Source organism: Myiozetetes cayanensis, unplaced genomic scaffold (genome assembly GCF_022539395.1).
Source record: "Myiozetetes cayanensis isolate MyiCay16 unplaced genomic scaffold, myiCay2020 scf7, whole genome shotgun sequence".
NCBI lineage: Eukaryota > Metazoa > Chordata > Aves > Passeriformes > Tyrannidae > Myiozetetes > Myiozetetes cayanensis.
In genome coordinates this window covers 46,855,598-46,873,683 of record NW_026087964.1, presented here as the reverse complement: position 1 = coordinate 46,873,683, position 18,086 = coordinate 46,855,598, and the positions used below count along the sequence as shown (strand labels likewise).

General features: G+C 41.2%; 2 protein-coding genes across 9 annotated transcripts in view; one reads left to right on the top strand and one right to left on the bottom strand.

Moving 5' to 3' along the window:
* Positions 1-18,086, top strand: part of NFKB1 (nuclear factor kappa B subunit 1) — a 56,668-nt gene that overhangs the window by 36,795 nt on the left and 1,787 nt on the right. For 5 of the 7 annotated variants that reach the window (XM_050338055.1, XM_050338054.1, XM_050338057.1 and 2 more), the window contains 12 exons: positions 2,016-2,138; positions 3,082-3,171; positions 4,071-4,259; positions 6,954-7,095; positions 10,274-10,388; positions 12,303-12,504; positions 14,222-14,391; positions 15,204-15,306; positions 16,218-16,342; positions 16,677-16,743; positions 17,069-17,241; positions 17,371-17,548. In XM_050338055.1, the coding sequence (XP_050194012.1) occupies positions 2,016-2,138; positions 3,082-3,171; positions 4,071-4,259; positions 6,954-7,095; positions 10,274-10,388; positions 12,303-12,504; positions 14,222-14,391; positions 15,204-15,306; positions 16,218-16,342; positions 16,677-16,743; positions 17,069-17,241; positions 17,371-17,548 (1,677 nt within the window). The remainder of the gene's footprint in view (positions 1-2,015; positions 2,139-3,081; positions 3,172-4,070; positions 4,260-6,953; positions 7,096-10,273; positions 10,389-12,302; positions 12,505-14,221; positions 14,392-15,203; positions 15,307-16,217; positions 16,343-16,676; positions 16,744-17,068; positions 17,242-17,370; positions 17,549-18,086) is intronic. The other 2 variants (XM_050338053.1, XM_050338050.1) reach the window with 1 other exon arrangement.
* Positions 17,544-18,086, bottom strand: part of MANBA (mannosidase beta) — a 56,296-nt gene continuing 55,753 nt past the window's right edge. For both annotated transcript variants that reach the window (XM_050338058.1, XM_050338059.1), the window contains one exon: positions 17,544-17,725. The gene's annotated coding sequence lies outside the window, so the exon portion shown is untranslated. The remainder of the gene's footprint in view (positions 17,726-18,086) is intronic.

The following is an 18,086-nucleotide window of genomic DNA, read 5'->3' as shown; positions in this document are numbered from 1 at the left end:
TTTGCAGTTCTCACCTTTTACCATCAAGCCAATGTCACTGATGTTTTTGAATTTTCCAGTTACCAGTACTAGTTAAAGTAAGACAGACATTTCTTGTGAGACCAGGGAAAGTGCTGTTGCAATCTCCTATGTTTAAAATTTAGTTACTTAGCAGAAGTGGAATAGTTGGTATTGGACCTGCTTCCTAATTATTACTGAAAAGAAGTTTAACTAGCAGATCTGTGCCCTTTGAAGTTTGCATTTGACATGGTTGATGTAAATGGCAGGAGCAATCATGGTTTTAAATACCAATAATGTTAGTGATATGGAAATGCCTTGAGGCCTAAGTCATAACTGGTGTTTCATTGTGTTAAGACAGTCTTTCTGCTTAACAGTTTACCTGCCTGCAGGTTACACTATTAAGTTCTAATCCAGAATGTTTTCTATGTTTTCTGTGCCTAACTCAGAGCTGTGTTGAAATCAGTTCCCTGTCAAAATCTCTAAAATATGTATGTCTAAAAGCATCAGTGGTAAGGGACTCAGGACATCTGGAGAGGGAGGTGTGGTGGTTGATGTCCAAGTGAGTCTACTTTACACCTGCTTTAATAAAATAGAAGAAAACATACATTCACAAAAGCTTCCGGAATTGCCAGAGGATTTCTTCTTGGTGCTGATTTCAGGAACCTCTTGCCATAAGCATTATGGGAAGTGACGTATACAACTGCAGAGCCAAGTTGCCAGATTTAAAGCAAACCTCTTTTTTATGTGTCTCTCAATGGAATAAAATTAATTGAACATTATGTCCATTTTCAGATCCCCTATACAACCTAATCATAAAATCACCATTTAGGAACTATTTTTTCCCTCATTGCAAGTGTTCACACAAACTTAGACATACGTATGTGGAATTTTCTGTTTGTTTCTCTGACCAGATTACTCTCTAGAGTTTTCTGTCCTTGTCAGTGTGAGTATGCCTGATGTGTGCATGCATACGTACTTACAGATCATGTATGCCTGGAAATAATGCACATGTGTTTTTCAGTGTTTCATGTATTCAGCTGTCTCATTGTGCCTGTGCATGACATTTCTTTTTGTCATATGGCTATTGAAAACTACTAGATGGTTTAATAAACAAATTCTATTTTCTTCTTTCCTCAGCACTTCTACTGGATTTTAACCCATATAATGTTCATATCCCTATTTTTGTAGCTCTTACCATGACATTTTCACTTTTCCAAGTCACTGCCGTAGTCCTTTTAAATCTTTGTGTTTTGCTTTCCAGGGGAGCTAAGTCTTATTTTGAACTTGGACTATAAAATACATTCAGGCTTTTTTTTCTACTGCTGCTCAGCATGGTTTGACAGGATTATGTCCTGAGTGAAAATAAGCTGTCGTTGTTCTAGGACCTTTTATGATATTTTAAGTAAATAATTTCAAACAATTCTGGTTTTCACCGTTTCATGCCATCCCTTAAACAAAAGTTCAGAGGGCACTGCAGGTACCTCTGATAAGGGTCCATTTCTTAAGTAGATTTGCTTAGTAGAAGAGGCTGTGCTTATATTCCCCAGAGACAAATTTTTCTTGAGTAAGTCTGTGGTTTGGGGCACTTGTGCCGATTTGTGACTTGGCTTAGACGTTGAAGAATTTTGGGACCACTGATTTCTCAGGCTCTAAGTACACAAGATACTTTTGAAGGAATCTCTGAGCCCCCTAAGGCATCTCTGCATGTGTCCCCTGCAGTCTGAGCACAAGGCACTGACACAGCTGAAGAGACAACACAGGCCCCAGCAATGCTGATGATACCCTGACTGGGGTCTTGGCACTAGCTTGTTTCTCGGAGGAATTCTCACTTCTCCAGTAGAAACAAAAAAGTTAGGTTCTGTTATTTGGAGTTTAAAGGAAGTTGACTCTTCTTACCGCACTCCGCATTTTCCTTTCTAAACTAGTAAACTGTAGTAATGCTTTCTGTATGAACATCTGTGCTACGCGTGGTCAGTAGGACTCACTCCCTCTCCTGTCTGTTCCTTCCATCCCAGATAAAGAAGAAGTGCAAAGGAAACGACAGAAGCTCATGCCTAACTTCTCTGATGGCTATGGTGGAGGCAGTGGCACCGGAGGTGGTGGCATGTATGGAGGGGGAGGTGGCGGTGCTGGCTCTGGTAAGGCACTGGTTTTTCAGGTGAAGAGGGAAAGGGGTTCTACTTAGAGAGCTGGATAGATGTTTATTCTGATTTCTAAAACGTGATGAGGATTCTGTCTCCTCCTAGGTAGATAAGACTTGACTGTGTTGCCTTTATAATAGTGTCACTCAATTGAATCAAGCATCTCCTTGTTTTTTAAACACTTCCTCATCTCCTTTGCTTTCCTACTTTGGAAGCTTTGTTGCTTCCTGGAGCCTTGGAGGCACTGAAATTCATGAGACAGCTCAGTTAAGTACTGTATTGGGTGCTTAAAATTAAACAGGTTCTGAATTCCAGTTCTTGGACCACTAGTGGTATTTATCCTGTATTTACCACTAGTGGCAAATCAACCCTGTTAGTGCAAAGAACTATTAAAGAAGTGGAGACACTATTTAGTAAATTTTTTGCTCTATCTGTTGAAACCGGAGTGTATCTGATACAGACGATCATAAGAGCATTGCTTTGGTTCTTGCAGCAGAGCATTAAAAAACCTATAGATCAGCAAATGTCATCTGAACAACAACACTTTTTTTAGAGCAGGGAACAGAGCAGCAGTTTTCAAACTCTTACGTGTGTTGCCTGCAGCACATCTATAGCATAACACCAGAATACAAATCCATTGTGGTCACAAAGAATCAGAGGCATAGAGGCAGCTTGTGATGTCTCAGATGAGTTTTAGATGAAGAGTATAGTGATATTACATTTGTGTGGTCTTAAACATACTGGGGTAGAGAGTGTCACTAGCCAATCATCTAGAATTTCTTTGGATTTTTGGAGAATTTATTATAAATGGATGGAATAAAGCAGAAGGTGTGCAGAAAACAAAAATCCACTTCTTTAGCTTCAAGTTGTCCTGGGTGGTGTTTTCATTGCTTTAGGATGTAATTCTATTAATTCTTAATCATCTTCTTCCTTTCTTTAGGGTTCAGTTATCCTTCATATGGATACTCTGCTTTTGGAGGGATGCATTTCCACCCCGGCACAACAAAGTCCAATGCTGGAATGAAACATGGTAACAGTAAAAATGTCATTCTTTGAAGAGTTGAATTGAGTTTGACCTTCTGTATTTTCTTCTACAGTGTCAGCCCAAGTGTCATGCAGGTCTAGCTAAGTGGGCTGGGGAGGGCTGTTTTTTACTTCCAGAATCAGTCTCTTTTCCCAAGCCTCTGTCAGCAGAGGGGTTTATGTAGATTATACTGCCCTGCTTCTCTTTTTTCCTCTCCAAATCTACCTTAACAGCTGCGTGCATGTTCCTTTTTACTGCTGACTCCTGAGAAGCAATCACCAAAACCCCTCCATGTGCTTCTGTATTCAGCAGATGTTTCGAGCAACAGCCCTTTTACTTGCTTGAAAGTGCTGATTACAGGTGACCCAAGGACTAGACCAGAGAAAATGGATCTTCCTTTATTGCCACAGTCTGGTACTACACAGTAGTCCAGAGAAATCAATGGAAAAGATTAAGGTGTTAATAAGGACACTCTTGGCTTCCTATAATAGGAAGGTAATTTCAGATCTACATGTTGAATACTCTGTAGTTATTTCCACAGTCTCAGGGATGGATTTGCCGTTAGGAAAACAGAAATGAATATGAATTAATTCTGCTAGATTTCCTGAGATTACTTCAGACTTACATTCTTGTACCATAAAAAGAGAGGTACATCTGTTGTAATGTATAAAAGTTTATTTTTAAAGCAGAGGCTGTCAAAAACATGACATAACTTCAGAACAAGTTACATGTCTGTCCCTGTGCATTGGCATCTGAAATAGTATGGTTTATGAGTTTAATGACAACACCATGTTAAAGTAATTTTTTATATTGATTCTTCAGGGTTTGGTTTTGTCTAGTTGAGCTTTATCCTTTGCATTAAAAAAGCAATGGTACTGGACACTAATGATTCTAATTTTTGTTAGAAGGACTATCAAATAGCCCAGCTGAACAAAGCAGGAAGAGCTCTGATAAACAAAGTGATAAACTGGACCCGAAACATGATGTGAAGGTGGAGAGGACTGCGTGCAGAATGTCTGCTGATAATGAGGAAAAAGAGGGTGCTGCTTCTTCCTGTAAAACTGAAGTAAACGAAGCAGAGTTCAGGTGGCAGGGTAAGTGAACAAGTAAACGTATTAATTTAGGGCAGATCAAACTGCTGTAAGGGTAAAGCTGGTGTAAAAGGCCTGGAAACTCCGTAAATGTCTACTTGCTGTTTTCAGAGCATGATAATGCCTCCTGGAAGAAACGGGAGGGATTCCATTCCGCCAAATCTAAGGTCCCTCCCCATACACAGTTCTGTAGGTAAACCTCTGTACTGCCACTGGGCACTTGAGCTTCTGCTTGTCATGCAAAGGAGATGAGACAGCTTATCCTGCTGGGCATGTTTAACACTGCCTTTTTAATACACCTGTATGAGGAACAGCCACAAGCAGCAAAGGCACAAGGGATACAGTTCAGCAGTTGATTTGGCTTTTGATATTTGATAGACCGTAATGGATGAGTAAATGGATGTTGGCAGTGATTGCAGAGAAAAACGACTGCAACAACACTGCTAAACTGCATGCAAAGTAGTGTTACAGGTTTGAATTTAAAATTAAAAGGTACCTGTTCCCATATGTCAAATACCCAGTAAAATAACTCTGTTGGGTAGCAAAGAGTTACGTATCAAACAAAACGGGAGGAAGACAAGAGTATGAAATACTTGTGAAATAGAAATGGTTTGGCAGCAGAGTTGTAAAATATACCAAGGCTACAAATCACCCTCTCCCAGAGCAAGACATCCTTTTCCTGGATTGTTTTTTAAAATAATTGATGGACACTTTTTAAAGGAATTGAGTAATTGTGCTTATCATAAAATCAAAAAAACAGCAGTTGGAGTACAGAGACATGCTAGCAGTAGGAATTGAGCAGGAAGGAATGTTTTGTTCTTGGCTTTTACCAAGTGCAGCATGATCTAGACCACTTCAGTTGTTCCTTGGATCAGGGAGAGGACACCTTATTGTGCGTGTATCAGCCATGCTGATACAGTATTGCTATTAACAGCACGAGAAACCATGGCTTGGGAAGCCAAGGTGGCATCATAGCTGGGTTGTAGTTTTAAAAACCTCCAAGTTGTAGCTTCTTGTGATCTGAGAACAGATGTGCTCTTGAGAAAAGCTGAAGGAACTTGCTGTTTCCAGTTCTGGTTGTGATAAATCACATGGTTGGTTCAGAGAGCAAAATCTTTTGCTGATACGAAGAACTAATAATGTCCATTTAGCAGTCATGAAGGAGAGACCTGAATTGTGTACCTGTTTTTTGGGTAATGAACGTTGTAGGCAGGAAGTTAACCGTTTCTCTTCTGTATCTATTGTAATGGTATGAAAGGAGGCAATTTCTAGCTCCAGATTATATGAAAAATGGGTGCAGAAGAACAGGCTTTATCAAACAGCTACTGCAGGCTAGATCACTTGGGTATTACACTGAAAGATACTTGTAGTATCTTGAAGGATATTTTTTATGTGTTTGATATGAAAGATCAGGGATTTTCAGCATCTAGTTCATTGGTCTTTGGAAATGTCTAAATGAGAAAAGACCAAATTGCTTAACACCCTTTACCCTGACTATTTATCCTGAACATAAAATCCATTTAATGATATTATTTAGTGTTAAGAGGTAAATAGCAAATATGAATGCAGCACCCCAGGCGTGCAGTGGAGCAACCACAGTGATGTATTGGGCTGGAGCAAAAAGCTTCATGGATAGCTGAGTAAGTCTTTGCCTTACAGAGATGGTGAATTCGTGTTCATCAGGGATACACTTCTGACCCAGTCTAAATGCCTGGTTTTGTGTAACTGGAAATCCTGGGTATTGTCTCCCCATGTGTGCTTTAAATGACAAAGTCTGTTGTACTTGTTTGCTTTTAGTAATTTCCAACCTTACGAGGTTTTATGGAAACATGAAACTGTTCAAAATGCAGGCTGGTTTCAGATGATACTTCTCAAAATGATGACTGTAGTTTAAGAGTTCATCTGTTTCATTTTCACTAGTTTCTTGCTGATACAGAACCACAAAAGTATTGAGAGAGCAGCCTGAGTTACTTTTTTTTCCACAAATGAGTTTCTTTTCTCCCCTTTCTCCCCTCTGTCTCCTCATCACGACAAACTCTACTTTTTGAAATCTCAGTGGTTGTACATTTTATAAATCTAAAATCAGGACACTACAAATACTAAGCAGTATAAAAACTGAAATGTTTAAAACAGGAGAACAGACTCTCTGTGCTGCTGCTTTATAGCAGGAGACACTGAATGATATGAGTCTGAGGAGCACAAAACCCTTTGTTTATTCATAGCTTTTCAGTGAGCTTCTGTGCAATATTTGATGGGTCACTTAGGCTTCTTGCACCTCAGTTTCCTCAAGGCAAAACTACTTAGAACTGCACAAGAGGTTTTTTTTTAATTGCTCTGTAGACAAGAGTCCTTAGATATATCTTGTATCTAAGCAGATTCAAGTTTCTGCTCCTTTTGTCTCATTAGACACAAATGTACCTCAGTGCAGTTAATTCGGTGCCACTCAAACCAGAGGTAGCTCACAGGGTTTGACTGTTCTCAGGGTTCCTGCTGCCTCAATGCTCAGCATGCACCTAGTTTTGATTCCAAGGGACTCGGTTCACTCTGTTCTTATCCCTCAGGAGTAATGAGTGAACCAGTGAATAAAGCTTGGTGGTCTGCAGTTTGTATTTCAATTACAGCACAAATGCCTATTGAAAGAAGGTGGTGTTCCAAGGAAGAGAACCGGACTGACGAAGACAAAACTTTGTGTTGCAGATTCTGTGTTCCTGGAGAAGGCCATGCAGCTCGCCAAGCGTCACTGCAACGCTCTCTTTGATTATGCCGTGACCGGAGATGTGAAGATGCTGTTGTCTGCTCAGCGCCATCTCACTGCTGTCCAGGATGATAATGGAGACAAGTGAGTCGACCCCACTATGCTTACTGGGCTGAAACTGATGGTTTTAGTGGCAGAATGGTGTAGTCAATGTGTTCTGCCCCTTGTGTGTGCCAATCACGGATGGCAGCACTGCTCTCATCAAATGGCTGTCTTCCTCCTTTGGGCTGTTTGGGAGAGGTACAGCTGTGATTTAGACGTTCTTGTTGCATTTGCAAAGAGGTCGTGCACGCCACAAAGTTCATTGATCTGTCAGAAAGTACTCTGGTCACTGAGGGTACATGTTGTGCCTTTCTTTGCCATTTTTTACTTACTTGACTGAGCATGAAATGCTGTGCTTGTATCATGATACACAACGGATGAGGATCCTCAGGTTGGTTGGTGCTGAAGGGAGAGTGCCCTGCCTTTTATTCCATGCAAGTCCTTAAGTCTTTATAGGAAGCTTCAAGTAAGGGATTTACGGGGAGATATAGAAACAATAGCTGGAGGGTCCATGGTGCTTTTCTCCCACTGAAACCAACTTCTTCCTTGAGGACATTATTTTGCTTTTGCTTATGTCTGTACTGTACTGTTGTCTTCCAAAGGATTGCACAGATGTTTGTGGCAGACTTGGTTGCTAATATTTGCTTATCAGTCCTTCAATAATGTGAGCTGGAGCAGAAATCCATTTTGTTCCTCTACAGCTATGCAGATTCTGGGAAACTCAGAGTGAAATACTGTGAGGAACTAATGGTGTTGCTTAATGTTACTTAAAATGAAATTCAGCAGAACCAGCTCTGAGCATTTGCAGAGAGAATCTCTGGAATAAACAAGTGACTCTATCACATCCTCACTTCTCAGCTGGCAGGCCTTGAGCAGGCCCTGTGCAATCACCAATATTTCCTTAAATTGTAGTATTTTATACAGTGGAAGCCATACAAACCTCGAGGTGTCCAGCTAGAAGGAAAATTACAAGTGACTGAGACCTGTATCCCTCTGTTCAATTACTCTGTGAGAGGTTACTGCTTTCACTCCGCTTTCGGTGAAAATAGGTTCAGATTACACATAGAGGACTGCACAATCACAGAGAGCTACTTCACTTGCTTTGCTTTCCAACTGGCAACCTAATGTCTGCTTTGAGAAAAACAGGAGTATGAAAGAGGCAGGAGCTAGCAACAAAATCTGCCAGCACTTTGGACAACGCAGCTTCTGTGTTTAAAATGAAAAAAGGGGGATAGAGGAGCATTGGGCAAGTAGGACCTGCATTTAAATATCAGTAAGCTGCCCCTCAGATTTGGACTTGCAGAGCATTTCAACTAAATCAAAGTACTTTTCAGAGTGATGATAAATAGTTGTTTTCTTCCTGAATCAAGAAGTATCTGCAAGCTCAAGTTCATGTTGCCTTTCTCCTGGGATGGATTTTAGTCTCTGAGCACATCATACATCTGTATTACTCTATAACTTTTTTAAAAAGAGAAGCTTTGGTGACTGTCTTCCATCTCCGTCTTGTTGGGGAAGAGGGGAAGGTTAAAATTCAAAAATAAATTTCCCTGATTTTCACTTTGAGCATTAAAATTATATGGCAAAAAATAGAAAAATTTTGCTTAAGCCTTAAAAATAATGTTGCTGTCGACAGTTTTGCTCATCTTTCATCAAAGCAGTGTGTGGGGAATAAAATACCTTTAGTAGGCTTTGTGTTGTGTTTCATGGCCTTGAGACAGGATACAGTGCTCTGTTTACAAGACACTCAGTAACACCAGCTGTGAGTGCATTTTTACCAATACCACTCCTCTGCAGATACCTGATGGCTCCACAGGGGTGCAGAAATGCATGTTTTCATGCAGGACTGTTTAGGAAGTGGAACTGACTGCCCTTTTGTGGTCTGTTCAGCACGTCTTTACAGCACCACACGTAGAGGCAGGGTAAAATTAAAATACTTGCTGCAGAAAAGAGAACTAGAAGCAATAGAGGAGCAAATGTGTTTCTGAAGTGAGATTTGGAAATAAAATGTCAGCATAGTAAGAAGCAGAGGAACAGCTCTTTTCCAGTAATGGTGGGTCTGTTTGAACAGCACAGGAGACTTGAAGGAGGTAAGGTGCCATGGTAGTGCCTATGGCAGTGTCTGGAACCAATAAAAAGGGCCCTGCAGGGTTGAGTTTGGTTTGTAAATTACACTTTTCCCTTTGTTAAATTATCTGCTGGTTTTGAGTCCTCTCACTCTCAATTTCAAGATGACTCCATGCATGGAACTTCCTTTTATTTTTTTCTGATGAAAGTGTAAATCTGAGACTATTTGGGTATTTCTGGAACAGCATAACAGACACACCACATGTGCCATGTTGCTACTGTGTGTCAGCAGCAATATGCTAAACAGCTGAGTCTAGAAGCTGCCCAGCACCTGCTAAAGAAGAGCTTGGCAGGATATGTTTAAAAACAAAGGGCATGACTTCCAAATGAAGTCTCGAGGGAACAAGACAAATAGAGCTCTGTCGGACAGGGGTGATGGGATTCACAGACTGCTTTTTTCTTGGTGTCATTTTGCTGCTCTGGCTGATGGTGAGGGACCTGCTCTGGAGAAGAGCACTGGAAAGGCCATTGCATTAACTCATTAGATGTGTCTCGCTGTGCAGTCACTGATGTCCCAAAACAGGGTTTTTTAGGCATGACGTCTGTGGCCACTGCTGCAAATCTTGTGGTTGTTAGTCACCAGGCCTGAGTCCTTACTCACTCTTCTGTTTGAAAGTGAAGGAAAGGAAAACCCACAGATCTAGCTGGGGAAACCCCAAGGGAAAATCTGCTTTGGAGGCAGAGAGGGCTGTGGAAATTCTGCAGGAAGGTTTTGACAAGTGAGAGGTGTTCATCTGCTGCATAATTCAAAATATTAAAAAAAAAAAAAAGAGCAAAGAATCTGGGGATTTTCTGAAGCAATTGTTTTGTGCTACTAATTTTGTATATTAGACTAGTAGTAAAGTTATGCTCAGGGCCAGCAAAAGCTATTCTGAGTTAGCTTTTGTGATTGGAAGGTTAAGCAGTTACCTTCTGACTTGCCTTTTTTTCATGTTGGGGCTTATTTTAAATGCTAATATTTAATGCTGGAATCATTACCTCTTAATAGTCAAGTGTTTATGTCAGAATTCAGTCAGATCTACAGCAAAGCCTTGAAATGTTTATAATAAATTTGAAAACAGTGTGAATTTGCTAATCTGCTTTTTGTTTGTTTCAGTGTCCTTCATTTAGCAATTATCCACTTTCATACTGAGCTGGTGAGAAACCTCTTGGAAGTGATGCCGGACTTGAATTACAATGACATCATTAACATGAGAAATGACCTTTATCAGGTGGGCAGTTGTGATAGTACAAGTGTTGCTGATTGTCTAGACAGTAAAAAAGAAATTGCTTCTGTGGGAAAGAGCCGAGATCTGACTGCAGTTCAAGAAAGTTTTGAAACACAATGACTTATTGAAAGGTGGTGGAGGAACAAGAACCTGTTTTCACAGGTTTAGTCCATAACTCCCCTTGATGTTAACAGAAGTGTCTCCTTGGGTTAACTGCAGAACAGGCCAAAAATGGTAAATTCTTCAGTTCATGTCTTCAGTATTTGGCTTCTCTGTTCCTAAAACAGCGGTATGGATTACACTGTGCCAACTCTGGGCTCTTTTGACCTTTCTAACGTAAGGTTAATTCAGGATCTTGAGCCAGTTGCTGCATCATCAGTTATCTATAGGCACGTGAAGCCATAGTAACCTATGCCCTTTCTACAGCCCAGATTGTATTTGTGCCCATCACATGAGCACCAAGATTTCCTTTTATTTTTAGATCCGTATTTTAGTAAAACCAAAAAAAAAAAGCCAATTTCCATATTTTTTTTAACTGCCAGGCACAATTCTGTCTCCTCAGCTTCATCTGTGACAGAGTCTGAGCTGTTGTATTGTAACTCGGGTTTTAAAAAGAGCTGTGGGAACCCACCTGAAAAGCAGTCTCTTCTAAAGAGATTGTGTGCACCACTTGGCTGTCCCACAGGTGACCTGCTGGACACACACTTGTGTCATTTGTTTTGCTGTCAACAGTAAAGGCAGGTTTTTATTCTACACAGATAGTCCCAGAAGGTTTATTTTGACTCCTTTTGTTTTCTTTCACATTTCACTTTTGTGTTCATATAAGGAAAGTTTGAAATGTGGAGGCTGATCAAAGCAAGCAGAAGATTCTGAATTGAATTCTGTGCCCTCTGTCTAACAGAAACTGGAAGCAAAGCTGTGCTCCACACAAGAAATAAATCCCTGACTACCAGGACCTCTACAGCTCTTCCTACCTTCAACAAATTTATTGTGCAGAGCTGGAATTCTTTTTTTTTTTTTTTTTTTTTTTTAGTCCTCTGTTATTATAAATATAATTAGCTGGAGATGGAATCTTATGTAATTTTTAGATTATCTTAATATTGGAAATATGATTTTTCCAAGCCTTACTAGAATGCTTACTGTTTAAATACATGCAACTCTGAGTATGTTCAACATGCTGCTGCTCACTAACAAGACTGACAAGAATGCAGCATGCAGGCAGCCTTTGGAAGTTCTAGCGGCCTCTCAGCCTGAGAGCCACTCGGTGCTGCAGGTGTCTTGTGTCAAAAAACGGGGAATGTGCAAATAAGACCAGCCAGCCCAACGCGCGGTGCGTAACTGCACCGTTGTTCTGCTCTTTGACAAATGCACAGAACTGCAGGATTTTCTTCTTCTCTGTGCAGCCATTTTGAGGGATAAGGAGCTCCTAAGCCCATGGCTGCAAACCTCTGATTCAGGAGCAAAATGAGAGCATGGTTCAGTGGTAAAAGCAGATCAGAGCAGGGCCTGGAAAGGGGCCTGGTGCTCCAGCCATAACATGAACATGGCGATGGGGCAGCTGAAAGCAGGGTTACAGTGTCTGGGGGGTGTAGGGATTATGTCATTTCCCAAGTCCCTTACACTGCAATGCTCAAATAGCCAGGTCAGTGCCCTGGCTTATAGAGTAGGCAACATCTTTGTTCCTCCCATAGTCCAACTGCTGACACTGGCAAGGCAGCTTTTATTTCCAGTAAGTAGAAACCCTATTTGTAGTATTCAGTAGAAAAGAATGTACACATATGCAAGCTTTTAGTTTCTATTAGCTTTGGAGTGGTGTAACATCTTCTCACACTAGGAGCCTTTATGGGTTTCAGAGATTTCTGTAGAAGTGACGTAGCTGTTGCTTATCTTCTCGTGGCTTGCTTCTGTCTCTTCTAGACCCCCTTGCACCTGGCAGTAATCACAAAGCAGGCAGAGGTGGTAGAAGACTTGCTGAGGGCTGGAGCAGATGTCAGCCTCCTGGATCGCCACGGTAACTCTGTCTTACATTTAGCTGCTACCCAAGGAGACGACAAGATCTTGAGTCTGCTCCTCAAGCATGAGAAGGTATCTCCGATGGTCAACCTTTCCAATGCTGAAGGTATGGAAAGACAAGGGCTCTATATTACACTTAGCTGCTAGACAAACGCCCCAATTCCTGCCCCTGCCAACACCGCGACTCTACACAGGTAGATACAGACCTTGAAAATGGCATCTTTCCCCATTTTGCATATGCCTGCAGGCACAGATAAGAGAATACAGATGTGCTGGTTTTCTAGTTATACAAAACAGAAAGATGTAATGGCCACATGACATAAGTGTGGATTTGAATTTTTGTTACTCTATATTCTCTTCAATCTCACAAAACTTCAAGCACTGTGTTCCTCCCGAGATACCTTTTGCCACCACCATTTAAAAAAAAAAAAAATCCCCCTTGAAGAAAATGTTTCCCTTTTCTAGTGAATGAATCACCTCAAAAACAGGTTCTGGACCAGTGTTGAGTTTTGTATCTGGTACTTTGTGACCATAAAGAATTAGAGCCTAGAGATTAACCACAAAGAGACAATTCTCCCATTATTCATTGGCATGGGGGATTTGAATTTAGTACTCCTCCTCTAGTAGATTGTAAAATTTCTGACTTAAAAATGTCATTATGGCATTCAAAAAACTGTGTAAGTTCCTCAGAGAGAAAGAATTTTTGGGTTTGTATTTTGTTTGGCTGGTTGATTTTTAAATACAAGGCTTTATGATCTAGTGCAGGTAATCTTGAGATGGTAAGGCAGTGTGACCCCACAGGAGGATGATACTAAAATATACCAGTTATTCCCCAGGCTGTTTCTAGAAGACATGTTCAGTAGCAGATGGGGCCAGTGTGGGGTACATACTTGTTTAGTATGATGATGCAGGTTTTGTTTTCAAGGCTACTCCCTTTTGAGGCAAAGAGATGCTCTAGGTGAGCTCTGTAGTTCCTGCCTTCTGTTCTACCTTGTAGTCTGCTGGGGTTCTTTTTCTTGCATGGTTTTGACTTACCACCAATAACACAACTAGTTCCAATCTGTGCACAAAGAACATTTTCATCAACATCATTAACATGATCCTGAGCCTCCACCCAGAGTGCTACTTTAGGCTCTGGGACCCCCAGCATACAAAGGACATGGGCTTGTTACAGCGGGTCCAGGGGAGGCCATGAAGATGCTCAGGGGGCTGGAGCACCTCTCCACTGCAGGCAGGCTGAGAGAGCTGGGGCTGTTCAGCTTGGAGAGGAGCAGGCTCCAGGGAGACCTCATTGCAGCCTCCCAGTGCTTTTTAAAGGGAACCTAATAGGAAAGCTGGAGAGGGAGTGTGTACACACAGGGTGTGTAGTGACAGGACGAGAGGGAATGGCCTCAAACTGATGGAGTGTAGGTTTAGATTAGATATTAGGCAGAAACTCTTTATTATGAGGGTGGTGAGGCACTGGTACATGTTGTCCAGAGAAGCCATGGACATGTCATCCCTGAAAGTGTTCAAGGCCAGGCTCGATGCAGCTTTGGACAACCTGGAGGTGTCCCTGCCCATGGCAGGGAGGTGGGTGGAACTGGGTGATCTTTGAAGTCCTTTTCAGCCCAAACAATTCTATGATTCTCTCATCTTTTAGTGTATCAGCAGGCAAAAATATGTTACTTCTGCTCAGACAACTACAGAAACTCTAAGCTATTTTACAATTCTTATACTTGCGGACACTTCAAAACTCATTACTCTGACATTTCTGAATTTTTCAAATATTAATGCACATGGCTATATGCACAATATTAATGGTTGGGATTTATTTTGTGTAGGTCTCAGTGCAATTCACATGGTGGTGATGGCAAACAGTATGTCCTGCCTCAAACAACTGATTGCTGCTGGAGTTAATGTCAATTCTCAGGAACAAAAGTCTGGACGGACTGCATTGCATTTGGCTGTTGAACAAGAGAACATCCCTTTGGCAGGCTGCCTTTTGCTTGAGGTAAGGGCAGAATTTCTTTCTTCCAGGTCTTTCGAATTATATATTTAAATACTCTGGACACTCCTTCAGTGCTTCAGAGGAACAGAAAGGGGGGGTTCCTGTCTTTTGACTAGATTACTTAAGGCAAAATTATTGGTGATGTTATTCATTGCTTTGTTCAGTATTGCTGGTGAACCTTTTGCCCAAGCTGAGGAATTTACAGTGGCCCTGACCTGACTGCATATGCCATGTTTAATTTGCACTGAGTAATCTTGCCAGCCAATGAAGTTACTCATGAACAAGTTCATCACTGCTTCTGCATGAAGCTGAATGTGTACAGAGATGTGCATAGAGATAGAGTTGTGCATGTCTATTAAGTATTTATCTCTTTAACACCTTGATCCTGGTGTCCTTAATTCTACACAACTCCTGCTGCAGTAGCTCTCCTTGCTGTTGGCATATGGATGGGCCACCAGCCTGGCTGCTCTTCTGAAGAGCAGCAGGAAGGCAGATTTCTGTGCATGCCATTCGGACTCCAAAGGCTGAGGGTAATCACATGGCAGAACCATTCCATGGGATGCACAGGGGCTTTTATGTACCTGACCTATTTGGATATATACACTGCACCTCCTGCTGTAGCACTGGAGCACACAAGGACCATCTGTTCCTCCATGCAGACAGTTGTAGTTACTTTCTAATTACTTCTTTGCAGACATCAGTTTTTATGCAAACAAACAGGCGTGGAATGGTGCTCGCCATGCTTATGCAGACATGAGCCTCTGCAGCTGTATTGTATAGATCTCTTTTCTTTTTATCATTCAATAAAAATCTAGGGTGATGCAGATGTGGACAGCACTACATATGACGGGACAACTCCACTTCACATAGCAGCTGGAAGGGGCTCTGCAAAATTGACAGCAGTTCTCAAAGCGGCAGGTATGAAAACAGATCATTGCTGGAGAGTTTTCTTTCAGAGTGACAAAATTCAAGTTAGAAGGCTGCAAGCAGAAAAAAATGTGCCAGTGAACATGTTTAATGAACAGAGGAAGTCAGATGTTAAAAGCCTGAAGGTCTGAATTTCCTTAAAAAGTCTGACTTTGAGGTGCTTTACTAACCCACTCTTCAGCACCATCTAATGGCTAAAAAGGCAAATTATGCTGGTCAAGAAAAACCTCTCTTGCAAGCACTCTTGGAAGTTTTTGAATATTTCTTGTGTAGCTTTTATAGCTGAAGAAGTGGAGACCTTGTTATAGCTGGGATAAGTTTTGGACTGCTTTAGAAACAAAAATAACCCCATCACTGAAACGTGAGCTTGTTAGTGCCTCCTATTTTAGGTCACGTTGGAAGAATTAGATTTGAATATTTATTGGAACATTTTGTCAGTTGTATTTAAACTTGATTTTTCTCCTTTAAAGCAGACACCCAGGCCTCCCATGGATGTGGCTGTCTACTTGGTCTTTGAAAAATACCCACACTTTCCCTGACACTATAAAAAGCAGCACCACACCATTGCTTCATCACATACATGCTATGCTCTGTGTGAGCTGAGATGGGACTGGAAGTTAGTTGCTACAACCAGAGGGGATTTTTTGGGCCCTAACACTCTGCTTGTCATTTTTTCCCCTCTTTATATGGGAGAGTAGCACTGCACAGAGATGTGACAGCATTTAAACGTAATTTTAAAAAGAGTTATTTGCTGGCTTAATATAAAATATCATTTAGCTAGAGTAAATAAATTAGCTGGTTTGCCATTCAGAAACTAGAATGCGTATTTTAAATATTGTTGAAAAGCAACTTGAAGCCTTTTTTCTTACAATTTTTTTTTGTTTTTTGCACACTTTTTCCAGGTGCAAATCCTCACATTGAGAACTTTGAGCCATTGTTTGATCTAGATGATGTGAAAGATGCTGAAGATGATGATGAAGGGATTGTGCCTGGAACAACACCGCTGGATATGGCAGCCAACTGTGAGGTATGTGGTCTGTTTATTCTGTTTGATGTGTTTTTTCTGGTTTTCCTTTTCTAATCATCACGGATAGTTCAGCTCTCTTAGCTGCATCCACAGTCATTTCAGTGGTGACAAGCAACTAATTTGCCATCAAAAATTAAACTAATTCAGCCACAGAACTCCCCCAAGGAAATAACGCTGGAAGAAAGCTCCACTTAACAGACTACTGAACCTCAGAGAGATAAAAATGCTGATTTACAGATGGAATTAGGGCCTTATACGATACTGCTGAGACTTGTCAAGATAATGGATACTAACCAGGTTTCTGCTAAATACTGAATTTAATGTATTGTCTTAGGTGTATGACATACTAAATGGCAAACCCTACGAGTCAACAGAGGTTTCGGAGGACCTGCTGACACGAGGTAACATCTATAAAGACTCTGACAATATCCCTCTAGTAATTGAGTTCTCTAACCATAGTGGCAGAAGACATTGCCCTGCAATAGCTTGTAACTGAACTGGTGAGGGAGAAGAGGTACCTCCCAACCACTCGCTCACAGAATGAGCACGATTCCCTTAAGAGATCACAAGGACACAAAGGAGTACATTTTCAATACTACAGCAATACCTTTATAAACACTGGGACTGGACTCTAATATGCTCTTCAGTTTGGCTTTGTTTCTGCTTAGAAATTAACTGGTGCTGATTTGTATAAATAATAAACTAACGTATTTCTCTGTTCCCCAGGAAACTTGAGAGAGCTGAATGAAAGTTCCAAGATGCAGCTTTACAAACTATTGGAATCACCTGATCCAACCAAAAACTGGTCCACTCTAGCAGAAAAACTGGGTCTTGGCATACTTAATAATGCCTTCAGGTTGAGCCCTTCTCCATCGAAAACTCTGCTAGATAACTATGAGGTAATGTGGCTGTAACAAGTTATAAAGAACATTCAGACTTGTAGAGAACATTGTCCTCCTGGACGGTGAGGAGCCCTTCAGTTTTAGCCAGCCTGGTTGATGGTGAGCATCTGGTGTCTTCTCTCTTAGGTTTCTGGTGGTACAGTTCAGGAGTTGATCGCTGCTTTGAGACAGATGAATCACACAGAAGCCATTGAAGTAATTCAGGAAGCACTATCCACCTCACACAGCCCATCTCACCTGGAGAAGAGTACAGCAAAGGCTCTTCCATCGTCATCACCACTAACCTTTGCAAACGGAGAGACAGGTAAAATTGACAATGAACTAGGAAGAGCTTTAAGATGTTGTTTTCAATTCTCCCTCCCTCCCCACCTTGGGCTCCTGATAGATTTTATATTTCCTCACACACAATGCCTCAGCTGCTTAGCTGTTTCAGAAATATTTTACTGCAGCATGATTTTCTCGTCATAGATATTTGCTAGGCCTAGAAGAGAGAGGAAAAATGGACCATTTGAATCGGCACGCCTGCATCACAGTATTGAATATACTACCTCCCTTTTCTAATACCAGACACTTGCTATTTGCTGATAGTAATGCCTGGGAATAAGTTTCAAAAAATAAACTAGGCAATGATCTCCCAGGCATGTACAAGTGCCATTAGTTTCTCAATAAGACTTTGGTATTAAATTTCTCTTTCTACAGTGTGTAAGCACTCCAAAATGGCCCAGTGTTCTGTAGGCAGAGAAATGGCTTAGATTACAGAGCACCACAAGCAGTCCTGCTGTCAACTACCAGCTCAGAGCAGGGCCAGTATAAATATTATATGGGTTTGTCCATGTCATGTC